The sequence below is a fragment of the Pelophylax lessonae genome, assembly GCF_965119305.1.
Source record: "Pelophylax lessonae genome assembly, chromosome: 8".
In the NCBI taxonomy this organism is placed as follows: Eukaryota; Metazoa; Chordata; class Amphibia; order Anura; family Ranidae; genus Pelophylax; species Pelophylax lessonae.
Window position 1 is genome coordinate 2907675 of NC_138775.1, and position 15198 is coordinate 2922872.

The following is a 15198-nucleotide window of genomic DNA, read 5'->3' on the forward strand; positions in this document are numbered from 1 at the left end:
GCAGTGGCCAATTTCAGTCCTCCTTCCCCTGCTAGCCCAACCTACCAGACCTGTGGTGAGGAGGAAGATAACCTGTGCGGAGGAAGGAATAATCATAAGTCCAGGGTAAGCTGTGCAGGGGAGGGCCATGTGGCTGTACTGTGGGATAGAGGTTCACTGTCAGGAAACTAATACAGGTAATTATCATTCCCGTGCTGTTAATGCTCATTCTTGTGCAGTTAATGCTTATTTCCGTGCAGCTAATGCTCATTTTTGCACAGACAATGCTCATTCCCATGCAGCTAATGCTTCTGCCAGCACATAGACAAGCTCGGGCTAGTATCCAGCGTGCGCTGACACCTAAGTGCATTTGAGTGTGCCAGCGTGCACGTCTAAGCGCATTGGTGCCGACAAAAAAGGAGATCCTGGTGTGTGCTAATTGCTGGATGTTCTTCAGCTTTCCCATTACCCGTGTTCCAGCTTTTGCTGAATGTTTTTTTGTTGCTGACCTGGCTTGTTCCTGATCTTGCTCTGTGGATTCTGGATACTGGCCTCGTCTTGCCTATGACTACTCTCTGTCTGCTTCCCTGGTACTGACCTCAGCCTGCTACTGAACCTTGCTCTGCCTGCTTCCCTGGTACTGACCTCAGCCTGAAAGACAATGAAAACAAGAAGAAAGGCGTACCAAACTTTTTTGGATCTTATTGACCTCAGCCTGCTTCCTGAACTCACTGTGCATGACCCTGGCTCACCTTCACTACGTCTCTGATCACCTGCTATCAACCTTACAACACCTGTGCTTCTTTGAGCCTTGTACCTCTGTCCCCATATTCAGGATTGCTCTTACCAGAGCGGCAAGGGAAGCCCTAATGTCAACTCTCCCTCCAAACAAGGTACGTGACACAGACTTGTATAAAGTACTCGAAATTTCTACTTGAGTAAAAGTACAAGTGCTTGATCAAAAAATTACTTGAGTAGAAGTGGAAGTGCTCGCAGAAAAAGTTACTTAAGTAGAAGTACTAAAGTATTCAACATTTTTTTTACTTAAGTATTGCAAGTAGTTTTTTCAAAAAATTTGCTACTTAAGTACTAAAAGTAAAAAGTACCAGTAGTTTTGAAAAAAAAATTCTACTCAAGTACTGAAAGTAGAAGTACAAGTACTGTGTTATGTAGTTATTAAAGAAATAAGTCAAAAGTTTGAACATCATATTGTTTTTATTATTTCAAATGATTTATTCAAATGATTAACCTGTGTTTGTTAGTAGTTTCTTGATGCACTTTAAGCGCTGTAGCACCATTTATTTGTTTGTTTCATATTTTCTTTTTATTGGAAAGATTTGGTATAGCAGCTTTTATTATACACAGCCTTTATTTTCGTATGCGCTGATTTATAAATGACATTATACACATTTTTTTGAGCTTTATGCAACCTGCCATCTACTGTTCTGGCAGTGGTAATTTTTTTAAAAGTAACGAGTAACTATGCAGCACAAAAAAAAAAATACTTGAGTAGAAGTATCGAAATCATCGAAAAAATGTAGTGAAGTAAAAGTAGAAGTAGGAGAAAAAAATTCTACTCTAGGAAAGTACAGATACCGCATTTCGGTACTTAAGTACAGTACTTAAGTAGTTCTACTTCGTTACTATACATCTCTGACGTGACATTCACTTACTAATGATCCCTGAACTCTGCATCACTTAGTCCCAACCCCCTGAACTCTGTGTCATCTACTACTGACCCCTGAATGCTGCATCATGTACTACTGAACCCCTGCACTCTTCATTCCTCTCTTCATCCCTTTAAGCCATGGGTGGGGAACGTACGGACCGCCCGCGCAATATCCTGGCTGTCAGCTGAGCTGTCAGAATGGAGCCAGTGCTTCCTGTTTAGTTTTGGCTCCATCCTGACAGACTGCATCATAGGCGGAGTGATATCAAATGCACTCCACCTGCGAGGAGACCGAGTCTCCTCACAGGCGAAATGCATTTGATATCGCTGCACCTATGACTCAGACTGTCAGGACTGACAGAGAGGAAGCAGCCGCTCTGCAGCATGCTTCCTTCAGGGCGGAACCGATCCTCACACTCTCGTTCCGGTGATGTCATCATTATTTATTTATGTCTTGAACCAGCATTTCCTGCCAGCAGTACCAGCCAGCAGTGAGTACTACCCACAGCAGTAACCGCCAGCAGTACCAGCCAGAAGTATCAGCCAGCAGTACCATCCAGCAGTACCCACCAGCAGTACCAGCCAGCAGTACCGAGCAGCAGTACCAGCCAGCAGTACCAGCCAGCAGTACCCAGCAGCAATACCAGCCAGCAGTACCAGCCAGCAGTAACCACCAGCAGTACCAGCCAGCTGTACCCACCAGCAGTACCCATAGCAGTACCAGGCAGCTGTACCCACAGCAGTACCAGTCAGCATTTCCCCCCTAACAGTACCAGCCAGCTGTACCCACCAGCAGTACCAACCAGCAGTAAACACCAGCAGTACAAGCCAGCTGTATCCACCAGCAGTACCCACAGCAGTACCAGCCAACATTTCCCCCAGCAGTATCATCCAGCTGTACCCACAAGCAGTACCAGCCAGCAGTACCCACCAGTAGTACCAGCAAGCAGTACCCACCAAGAGTACCAGCCAGCTGTACCCACCAGCAGTACCAGCAAGCTGTACCCACCAAGAGTACCAGCCAGTAGTACCCACCAGCAGTACTAGCCAGCAGTACCCACCAGCATTTCCAACAAGAAGTACCAGCCAGCAGTACCCACCACCACCAGCCAACAACCAGTTGCGAGTAGCAAAATCATCAATACCAGCTAACATCACCAAAGAGAAGCAGTTCCAGCCATTACATTAGGGGTGCGTTAATTAAATGTTTGACCAAATATAACAGGCTAATTTTTAAGTTGATAATTTTGTATGGCCCCTGAATAATGTTATAAATATCCAAATGGCCCTTGGCAGAAAAAATGCCACCGCCCCCCGCTTTAAGCTATAGCCAATATTCAGCGCAATGAAAACCACACCCAAATTTTGCATGTAGACAGGAGGGCCCAATTTATAATCTTGCATCGATGCTTGCAGAAAATAATCCTGTGTGGGTCAGAGGGATAAAAGAAACATCAAGCTAAAAGAGAATGTATCCCGGCAGCAATGATGCTCAGCCGAAAAACAGAATAAAAGGAATGTATAAAACGTATTTGGGTGTAATAAGCCAGAAAATGAATCATTGTTTTACAATCCCAGCGGTCTGTGCAGCGGGAGTATCACACTTTAGTAAATCTTCATAATACAGTTTGACACATTGAAGATCATCTTTGTCCGTTAACACTTTGCATCCCGGACAAACCTCCAATATGCCAGCAGATACAGTACATGAATACAGAGCATCCGGAAAGTATTCACAGCGCTTCACTTCTTCCACACTTTGTTATATTACAGCCTTATTCCAAAATTGAATAAATTCATTATTTTCCTCAAAATTCTTCAAACAATCCCCCATAATGACAACGTGAGAGAAGTTTGTTTGAACTCCTTAAAAAAATGTATTAAAAATAAAAAAGGAAATAAAATCCCATGTACATAAGTATTCACACCCTTTGCTCAATACTTTGGTGAAGCTCCTTTGGCACCAATTCCAGCCTCCAGTATTTCTGAGTATGATGCTACAAGCTTGGCACTCCTATTTTTTGGCAGTTTCTCCCATTCTTCTTTGCAGGACCTCTCAAGCTCCATCAGGTTGGATGGGGGAGGGTCGGTGCTCAGCCATTTTCAGATCTCTCCAGAGATGTTCAATCGGATTCAAGTCTGGGCTCTAGCTGGGCCACTCAAGGACATTCACAGAGTTGTCCCGTAGTCACTCCTTTGTTACCTTGGCTGTGTGCTTAGGGTCGTTGTCCTGTTGGAAGATGAACCTTCGCCCCAGTCTGAGGTCCAGAGCGATCTGGCGCAGGTTTTCATCAAGGATGTCTCTGTACATTGCTGCATTCATCTTTCCGTCCATCCTGACTAGTCTCCCAGTTCCTGACGCTGAAAAACATCCCCACAGCATGATGCTGCCACCACCATGCTTCACAGTAGGGATGATATTGGTCAGGTGATGGGCGGTGCCTGGTTTCCTCCAGACATGACGCTTGCCATTCAGGCCAAAGAGTTCAATCTTTGTTTTTATCAGAGCAGAGAATTTTGTTTCTCATGGTCTGAGAGTCCTTCAGTTTTGCCAAACTCCAGGTGGGTTGTCATGTGCCTTTTACTGAGGAGTGGTTGGAAGAGCTTTTGGTATTAGTCTTCTGTAAGCACTTTCCTATTGTTGGATCCATTTTCTATTATGTGCCACCCTCTTTCCCTTTAAGTTCGAAATTGGGGTGTTTAAAATTCCTGAGTTATATTTTCTGCCGTATAATAACGTAGAATATCAACCTAAAGCTGACTAGTCTTACTAATGTCCCCTCTCCCCTCCTAACACCTATGCTGAATAACCTGTGTAAGATTATACATATACTTACCTGTTTTTAGCCCACCCTAGTCTGGTCACCTTATCCAGTTCCCCCCCAACCCCCAATGTCATCCAATGGCAGCTGCAAGGGATAGGAGGATGGGAGCCTATGGGTGACGTCACCGCTTTTGGAATATTTAGCCATTGTCATAGTGCCCCCTTTCCCCTGCAGCTGCCGCTGGCTGACACAGGGGGTCAAGTGACCAGACCAGAGCAGGCTGACATTGGGTAAGTATATACATCTTTATTGCACAGATTAGTCAGCATAGGTGTTCAGAGGGAAGAGGGGGCATTTTTAGGACCAATTCAGTTTAAGATGAAATCCTACTTTAAGCTTATGTTGATCATTTTTTGGCACGCCTTTTAACTGATACTCCAAGGGAAAGCAAGTGAGACCCAATACAGATTTCTCTACCATTTGTTCCACTAGTCCACTTGATAACAATGATTACAAACCCGGACAAAGAAATGTGTTGGTCCCTGAACGGTGTTGGCTGTTTTATGTGATCATCAGATGAATCTCTAAAGTGACTTGGACTCTTTCAACATTTGGTCTAGCGCTCCTGGTTTGTTCTTACATTGGGAGTCACGTTCTTGGTACCCACCGAAGGACAGCCTGGCTTCATGTAGGGTGACCTCCCCAATACAAAGAAGTGAAGTCTAAGCGCCTCTTGGATTTATCTTTTTGGAGTTTATTTCACTTCCTGTCACCTGAAGACTGGAGACCCTGATATATGGAAAGGTCCAGAGAATGGAGACCCTGAGATATGGAGAGACCCAGAGAATGGATACCATGAGATATGAGAGGACCCAGAGACTTGAGACCCTGAGATATGGAAAAACCCAGAGAATGGAGACCTAGAGATATGGGGAGACCCAGAGACTTGAGACCCTGATATATGGAGAGACCCAGAGAATTCATACCCTGAGATATGGGGAGACCCAGACACTGGAGACCCAGAGATATGGCGATACCTAGTGTATGGGGAGACCCAGACACTGGAGACCCAGAGATATGGCGATACCTAGAGATCGAAAACACTGAGATATGGAGATACTTAGAGATCGAAAACACTGAGATATGGGGAGATCCAGAGACTGGAGACCCTGAGATATGGGGAGACCCAGAGACTGGAGACCCTGAGATATGGGGGACCGTGAGACTGGAGACTCTGGGATATAGAGAGACTCAGAGACTGGAGACTCAGACATGGAGAGACTGAATACCCTGAGATATTGGGAGACCTTAAAACTGCAGACCCTAAGATATAGGGAGACCTAGAGACTACAGGTCTAATGATATAGGGAGACCTAAAGACTGCAGACCCTAAGATATGACCCTAGAGGCAAGAGACTCTGAGTTAGGGGGAGAAACAGAGACTGGAGACCTTGAGATATGGAGAGATTTAGTGATTGGAGACCCTAAGATAGACCTAGAGAATGGAGACACTGAGACATGGAAAGACCCAGAGACTGAACACCCTGATATATGGGGAGACCTAGAGACTAAATATCCCAAAATATGGGGAAACTTAGAGGCTGCAGACCCTAAAATATGGGGAGACTTAGAGACTGCAGACCCTAAGATATGAGGGGGCTCAGAAACAGAAAACCCTGAGATAGGGTGAGACACAGCAACTGGAGACCCTGAGATATGGAGATACCCAAAGATTGGAGACCCTGAAATATGGGGAGTCCTGGAGACTGAAAACCCTGAAATATGGGGAGACCCAGAGACTGGAGACCCTAAGATATGGAGATACGCAGAGACTGGAGACCCTAAGATATAGTGAGACCCAGAGACTGGAGACCCTAAGATATAGTGAGACCCAGAGACTGGAGACCCTAAGATATGGAGATATGCAGAGACTGGAGACCCTGAAATATGGAGAGACCCAGAGACTGGAGACCCTTAGGTATGGGGAGACCCAGAGACTGGAGACCAATCTAAAAATTCTTAACTATGCCGGCACCAATCTTTATGGCGATGTGTGATCCAGATCTACTCACAATCCAGGGGTCACAGACACATTCCAGCACACCAATGTGGCCTAAATTGGCAACAATTAAGATGCACCAGAGAGGTTTTTTTTTCATTTATTTTTCTCACCGACCACTCACTGGATATCCGAGGAATACGGATTGGTTCGCTGCTTCTGCCCTCTCCTCCATCACTGATTGGTCGGATCTCAATGACATAATCCTCATCGTAGGGAAGGGACAGTTCCACTGAGGTCTGATTGGTCTCGATCATGGTGGCTCCAGCCTGACGGTTCCACCGATAGAAGACCTACAACAATAATAAATGAGGTCACACTGAGAAATAAAAGTCCAGTCTTCCCTTTTACCAATGTCATTGTGAATATTTTATGACTGGCCTAGGATCTGAACCTATGAGAAATCCAGACTGTGTTCCCTGGTTTATCCCCCGCCCCTCAGGAGACCAGAGCAGCCTCCTTCCCACAAACTGAGCATGAGTGGGGGTTTGCACTGCACAGAATCATCTAATAGGAGTGTGCAGTGGTGCCCGGACATAAAGTACAAAGCCTGAGAAATTCAGAGAGATGCAAACTAAGGATTGACCTAAGTGGAGACCTGCGCCAATTTATATTTATCGCTTTATTCTGATTCTGGGCGCACCTGCAGACAATCAGCAGCAGTTTTAAATAAATCAAAAAGCCCTCCAATAATTGTATTTAACCATTTTATGATCTCGGCGCCAGATCTTTTTTCTTTTTCATTTACTAAACTTCAACAAAATGGCGGCCGTCTGCACACAGACACCGACTCCCCGTTGTATAAATGTGAGTGAGATGGATAAAAGATTGCTTCGGCTCCTGTTCACCACCCACCATAGAAAACTCCTAAGCTGCGTTTCGACCTAATCATAGAGGCGATTAAAATACGATCAAGCCCTGAAAAGGGCGAAACGCGTCAGTAAAGTTCCCTACAGGAGCTGAAGCCATCTTTTACCCATCTCATTCACATTTATGCAACAGGGAGTCGGTGTCTGTGCGCAGACAACCTCCGATTCGTTGAAAAAAATAAAATAAAATGCGGCCTAATAATGTCTCAGAGTCCTGGCAAAGGCTGATCAGGAGGAGATTGTGGTCCACACTCACCCGGTAACCTTTCACCTCGGACTCGTCCTCCTGCGCGGTCACCTGATCCCAGTTCAGGATAATCTTGGAGTTGGAAGAGTTCCAGACGATGTTTCCAGGCGGCTGACTCGGAGCTGCAACAGAGAGAAGAGTCTCAGACACGATTTCCCGCACATTCGGGTATCAGGGAAAGCGGATAACATTGTTTGAGATTTTTGGTTCAGCCCACAGGAAGTTACATCAGCGCTGGATTTCTGGCAGGACCAACAGATATTTAACCACTTCTAGACCGGAAGATTTTCCCCCTTAATGACCAGGTCTTTTTTTGAGATTCGGTACTGCGTTACTTTAAATGACAATTGCGTGGCCGTGCGACGCTGTACCCAAATAAAATGTATGTCCTTTTTTTTTCACCACAATATTTTTTTTTTTTTTTGTGCTATAAACAAAAAAAAGAGACAATTCTGAAAAAAAAAAAAAAAAAAAAACAATATTTTTTACTTTCTACTATATAAAATTCCCAATAAAAAAAAAAAAATACAAATCTATTTTTTTCATCATTTTAGGCCAATTTGTATTCTGCTACATATTTTTGGTGAAAAAAAATCCCAATAAATGTATTTTGATTGTTTTGTGCAAATGTTATCTACAAAACTAGGGGAAAGATTTATGTTATTTTTATTTATTTATTTTTGCACTAGTAATGGCGGAGATCTGCGATTTTTAGCGGGACTGCGACATTGCGGCGGACAGATCGGACCCCTAACTGCTCATTCCCTACTCTTACAACCTCTTGTAACACCTGCCCCACCCCATTAGATTGTAAGCTCTTCTGAGCAGGGCCCTCTTGTATTTTATTGTATTGTATATGTACTGTCTCCCTCTAATATTGTAAAGCGCTGCGTAAACTGCTGGCACTATAGAAATCCTTACTAATAATAATAACTGACATTTTTGACACTTTTGGGGGTACCAGTCACATTTCTACAGTAATCAGTGCTAAAAATATGCACTGTTACTGTACTAATGACACTGGCAGGGAAGAGGTTAACACCAGGGGGCGATCAAAGGGTTAAAATGTGTCCCTAGGGGGTGTTTTCTAACTGTTTGGGGGTTGTATTTACTGAATGAACACAGAGATCCATGTTTCTAAATAGGAGGATCGCTGTGTTCATTGCTGACAGAACAGAGGTCTGCCGTGTTTACAACGTTCTGTCTCCATTGGGGATCGATTTCAGGTGCCCTGCGGCAATCACAGCCTCCGGACACGCTGATTGGCTCCCCCTGTAGTGAATGCTGGCTCGGCCGGAGGATGGAAGTACCACGCAATAGAAGTGGTTTAGGAGCCATTAGGAGAAGCTTTTACCTTGCCTTAATGTAAGTTTGTTATAAATACTATGCAATAAACCTTTATTGTCTCACTGAGTGGCGCCTGTCCTCTCTTCTTTGTAGTGAATGGGCGAGCGCGTCCCCCACAAAGCGATGTACAGGTACGTTGTTTCGCGAGACAGGGCTGACCTGCCGCAGTATATGTATGGTTGGAGGTCGGCGTGTGGTAATGTAATTGCTCTTACTCTAAAAAACTAAAATGAATGCGGCCGCCTCATCTATGAACCGGTGAGATGCAGCATGTTACATTGTTGTTTTTTGGTGTTTACATTACACTTTGTATAATGAGAAAGATGATGTCACACCGAGTAAATAGATACCTAACATGTCACACTTTAAATGGCGACAAACATGTCACACGTGGAATGGCGACAAACTACGGTACCTAAAAATCTCCATAGGTTTAACATTTTTAACAGGTCACTTGTTTAGAGTTACAGAGGAGGTCTAGGGATAGAATTATTCCTCTCACCGTAACGATCGCGTCGATACCTCACATGTGGGATGTGAACACCGTTTACATATGTGGGCGTGACTTATGCATGCATTCGCTTCTGCAGCAATTTCACTTAAAAAAAAAAATAAAAAAAAAAATTATTATTATTTTACTTTTTTTTTTTTTACACTGACCCTTTTTCATTTTTTTTATTTCCTATTTATTTTATTTATTATTTTTAAACAGTTCTTTTTTTTAAAAAAAAAATATTTTATCATTTTTATTCCTATTTATTTTATTTATTATTTTTTATTTTTAAACAGTTCTTTTTTTAAAAAAAAAAATGATTTTATCATTTTTATTCCTATTTATTTTATTCATTATTTTTTATTTTTAAACAGTTCTTTTTTTAAAAAAATATTTTATAATTTTTATTCCTATTTATTTTATTTAGTATTTTTTATTTTTAAACAGTTCTTTTTAAAAGAAAAAAAAATGATTTTATCATTTTTATTCCTATGACAAGGAATGTAAAGATCCCTTGTAATAGAAATAAGCAGGACAGGACCTCTTTATGGAGAGGTTTGGGGTCAAAAAGACTCCAGATCTCTCATTTATTTTTAAAAGCAAAAAAAAAAAAAAAAAAAATAAATAAATCATTTTGCATTTAAGGGGGAAAAAAATGGTTTATGCCTGAGAGGCATCGCTCCGGTCCTCCCAGGGCATAGAGCTGAGTGGGGGCCATCTTGCTTCCTGCCTAGCCATCAGCAGCACCGGATCGGTGTTTCTCCTCTCCCCACCAATCATCTCTCAGAGCTCTCCTCATGGAGTGTAACCCGCTCTCTGCCCCCTTTATTCTGAACTCTTATACAAGCCGTATAAATTCAGTACTTTAAACGGATGTAGAGAAGAGAATACTGCAGAATAACAGGTACAACTTATGTTGGAGGATTTGTTTCACTGCTGTATCACCTGAGGACAGCCCCGTCATTGGATATTTGTAAGGGTTTGCAACCACTAACGCATTTCACCCCAACTCGGCTTAGTTGTATGAATATGCCCAACAGGGGTGAAATGCGTTAGGTGGGAGTGGCCACAGCCAAGGACGGTCAACCCGTCAGTGAAGCAAAATGAAGGTACAGTAAATGGCGTGAGACCATCAGTGTGCGCCCTTTGCTGGATGGCAATGAGTGGGGACGGGCTCCTGGAGGCCAGCGCCAGATATACTAAACTGGAGGACTACACTGGAGGTCTCTTCTGCAATACAAAGATAGAAGCTGACAGCTCACATTTCTTTAACCTTTTGTTCCACTTTAAGAATTTGCACAGCTATGACAAACATCACCGTATTATGTGTAATATTTTTATTGCCTACAATCATCAACCCCATCTAGTGGCCATAATGCAGTATTGTTATGACAGATAGATGTTTACTTTCCAAAATCATCAGCTCCATCTAGTGGCCATAATGCTGTATGATAACAGATATATGTGTATTTCAGGAAATGACAATATTATGGCCACTGGATTGAGCTGATGATCTCCAGTAATAAACTTATTACACATAATTTGTTTATTATTCATGACATCCGGTTTTCCTAATTTTTGATGAGTAGACCTCCAATAAAACACATATTCAGTATTCAGTATTCAGTATTCAGTATTGAGTGCAGGATATTTCTATATTCAATGAAAGTGCCAAAGTTGACGTTTGGTGGATCCCCACAGCATTTGATACAAAGTAAGACTGATATCCCGCTACTAAGTCATTAACTGGATCCATGCAGAATACAGATTTATTTTCCCATAATTACTGTCAGGCGGGGGCGTTATGCTGTGGTTTCCCTGCTCTGCAAATACAGGACCTTCTCAATAGACAGGTAGAAAATAAATCTGAACCTGGAACCTCCAAGAACATGGAACCTCACGAAAAATGGAACCTACCAGAATCTGGAACCTCCAAAAACATGGAACCTACCAGAACAGGGAATCTCCCAGTACAGGGAACATCCCAGAACATGGAACTTACCTGAACCTGGAACCTCCCTGAGCGTGGAACCTCCTTAAGAATGAAACCTACCAGAACCTGGAACCTCCAAGAACAGGAAAACCTCCCAGAACCTTGAAGCTCCAAAAACATGGAACCTACCAGAACAAGGAACCTCCCAGTACAGGAAACCTCCCAGAACATGGAACCTCCCAGAACATGGAACCTCCCAGAACATGGAACCTCCCAGAACATGGAACCTCCCGGAACCTGGAACCTCCCAGAACATGGAACCTCCTTAAAAATGGAACCTATCAGAACCTGGAACCTCCCAGAACCTGCAACCTCTAAGAACACTGAGCCTCCCTAAAAATGGAACCTACCAGAACCTGGAACCTCCAAAAACATGGAACCTCCCAGAACCTGGAACCTCCAAGAACACTGAACCTTCCTAAAAATGGAACCTAGCAGAACCTGTAACCTCCTAGAACCTAGAACCTCCGAGAACCAGGAACCACCAAGAACACTGAACCTCCCTAAAAATGGAACCTACCAGAACCTGGAACTTCCAAAAACAGGAAACCTCCCAAAACAGGGAACCTCCCAGAACACGGAACCTCCCCAAACCTGCAACCTCCAAGAACATGGAACCTCCATAAAAATGGAACCTACCAGAACCTGGAACTTCCAAAAACAGGAAACCTCCCAAAACAGGGAACCTCCCAGAACACAGAACCTCCCCAAACCTGCAACCTCCAAGAACATGGAACATCCGTAAAAATGGAACCTACCAGCACCTGAAACCTCCAAGAACATGAAAACCTCCCAGAACCTGGAACTTCCAAAAACAGGAAACCTCCCAAAACAGGGGACCTCCCCAAACCTGCAACCTCCAAGAACATGGAACCTCCCTGAACATACAACCTACCAGAACCTGGAACCTGCAAGAACATGAAACCTTCCAGAACCTGGAACCTCCAAAAACATGGAACCTACCAGCACCTGGAACCTCCAAGAACATGAAAACCTCCTAGAACCTGGAACTTCCAAAAACAGGAAACCTCCCAAAACATGGGACCTCCTCAAACCTGCAACCTCCAAGAACATGGAACCTCCAAGAACATGGAATATCCCTGAACATGGAACCTACCAGAACCTGGAACCTCCAAGAACATGGAATCTCCCTGAACATGGAACCTCCCTGTACATTGGACCTCCCAGAACATGAAACCTCCCAGAGAGGACAGACAGTTTGGTGGTGGATAACTCACGTGGTTTTCTGGTGGTCACATTGGCCGTAGGGCTGGCGGGGCCGGTGCCTGCGCTGTTGTACGCCCGCACATTCAGGTAATAGAGCGTGTGGCCCTGTAGATGGCTCAGTTTGGTGGATGTTTGGTTTCCCAGAGTTCGTAGTTTGCGGGCGCTTTGCTCCTTCTCGTTTTGCTTCCAAAACCGAACCTGGGTGACAAGTAAAGGGTTACTGTTGTCAGTGATGAACCAATGGTTGGGATCGGTTGGTGGGGAAAAAAATAGGGTCCATGTCCTCACCTCGTATCCCTGGATTCTCCCTTTGCTGAGGCTACTCGGTACCGGTATCCAGGAAACCTCGATGTCCCAGGCAGTCAGGCTCCGGGCCACCACCCCCGCAGGGGCCCGACTTGGCTCTACACAAGAGATGGATATACATCAATCACTTACATGGGGAATAGGAAGTTAATGAGAATGCAAAGCTGAGCCTACAGGCAGGAGCCAAAACTATTATGCCTACAAACATTAGCACTGCCCCCCCCCAATTATACACAGTTAGATACACTGCCCCCCCAATATAAACGAATAAATACACTGCCCCCCATTATACACAACTAGACACACTCCCCCCCCCATTATACACAACTAGGCACACTTCCCCCCATTATACACAACTAGATACACTGCCCCCCCCATCATACACAACTAGACACCCCCCCCCCTTTATACACAACTAGACACACTGCCCCCCCATTATACACAACTAGACACACTCCCCCCCCATTATACACAACTAGGCACACTCCCCCCCATTATACACAACTAGATACACTGCCCCCCCATTATACACAACTAGATACGTTGCCCCCCCATTCAACACAACTAGATACACTGCCCCCCTTCCATTATACAAAACTAGATACACTGCCCCCCCCCATTATACACAACTGGATACACTGCCCCCCCCCATTATACACAACTGGATACACTGCTCCCCATTACACACAACTGGATACACTGCCCCCCCCTCCCCATTATACACAACTGGATACACTGCCCCCCTTTTACACAAATAAATACACTGCCCCCCCCCCTCATTACACAAAACTAGCAGTCTAGAATGGGGCATTCCGGGGCCACCCAACATTTGACTTTGGTTGCCCCTTCCATTTGTCAGAGGGGCAGAAATGGCGCAGAAGTTCTACTATCCCAGATCCCAACTGCAGAAGACAATTGGGGGGAGGGCACCTTCTCCCTGGGCACTGGGTCACCTGGTCCCGGCATTGTGTAATCCAGGTGATTCGCTGGGATGGTGAAGGGGGGGGGGGGGGGTTGTATTTGTACAAATAAATTATTTTTTTTGCTTTCATTTCATCTTTAACAGGAAAAACACGCATCCAGTCTGACATTGCCCAATATTGAAATGCCATCAATGAGTTCAGTAAGTCCTGGAACAGTCCCTCTCTGCACTGCTAAACAAATAAGGCCAGACAACCAATCACAGGCCAGAAATAAAGGGGCACATCAGGCAGCCAATCACAAACATGGATAAATCAGCCAAACAATGACTGGGAGGGTCAACTAAGCCAACAGTTAGACTTCAATTAGGTGAAGCAAAACCAACCAAAAGCCAATCACAGAGAAGACCTCTACAGCCAATCACAGAGAAGACCTCTACAGCCAATCACAGAGAAGACCTCTACAGCCAATCACAGAGAAGACCTCAACAGCCAATCACAGAAAATAAAACCTCAACAGTCAATCACAGAGAAGACCTCAACAGCCAATCACAGAAAATAAAACCTCAACAGCCAATCACAGAGAAGACCTCAACAGCCAATCACAAAGAGAACCTCAACAGCCTATCACAGATAAGAAGACCTCAACAGCCATTCCCAGAAACTGATCAGATCCATTATTATCCAATCACAGCTCAGCTTTGCTCTCAGGAGGCCACTTACCTTCCTCGGCAGTGTAGACCACAGTCAGGGGGCTGAAGGGTCCCTCTCCCCTGTTGTTGAACACCCCGACCTTCACCTCGTAGGGAGAGAAGGATGGAAGACTCTCATTCCTGTAGACGTAGCGAGCGGCGTCCGCGGACGCTACAACGGTCTGCATCCAACTGATCGTTCCAAAGGGTCGAAACGCCACCACATAGCCAAAGCCCCCGCCGTTCTGATATTCCTCAGGGACCGGCTGGAAGGGAAGTAGGAATACAGGCTTAAATATAATAGGATACAATGTAACCTGGGGGGAGATCTGAGTTCATAAGATACAATGTAACCTGTGTGTGTGTGTGTGTGGGGGGGGGGGGGTTCTGAGCTCACAGGATACAATGTAACGTGTGTGTGTAAGGGGGGGGGGGCTCTGAGTTCATAAGATACAATGTAACATATGTGTGTGTGTGGGGGGGGGGGATCTGAACTCACAGGATACAATGTAACCTGTGTGTGTGTGTGTGTGGGGGGGGGGGATCTGAACTCACAGGATACAATGTAACGTGTGTGTGTGTGTGTGTGTGTGGGGGGGGGGGGGGCTCTGAGTTCATAAGATACAATGTAA

General features: G+C 44.6%; 1 protein-coding gene across 3 annotated transcripts in view; it reads right to left on the bottom strand.

Moving 5' to 3' along the window:
* Positions 1–15198, bottom strand: part of LOC309561911 (contactin-4-like) — a 192434-nt gene that overhangs the window by 2085 nt on the left and 175151 nt on the right. For 2 of the 3 annotated variants that reach the window (XM_082265975.1, XM_082265974.1), the window contains exons 18-22: positions 14598–14832; positions 12937–13052; positions 12660–12846; positions 7598–7710; positions 6597–6765 (exon numbers count right to left, since the gene is read on the bottom strand). In XM_082265975.1, coding sequence (XP_082122101.1) covers positions 6597–6765; positions 7598–7710; positions 12660–12846; positions 12937–13052; positions 14598–14832 — 820 coding nt within the window. Of the gene's footprint in view, positions 1–6585; positions 6766–7597; positions 7711–12659; positions 12847–12936; positions 13053–14597; positions 14833–15198 lie in introns of all 3 variants that reach the window. The other variant, XM_082265976.1, reaches the window with a different exon arrangement.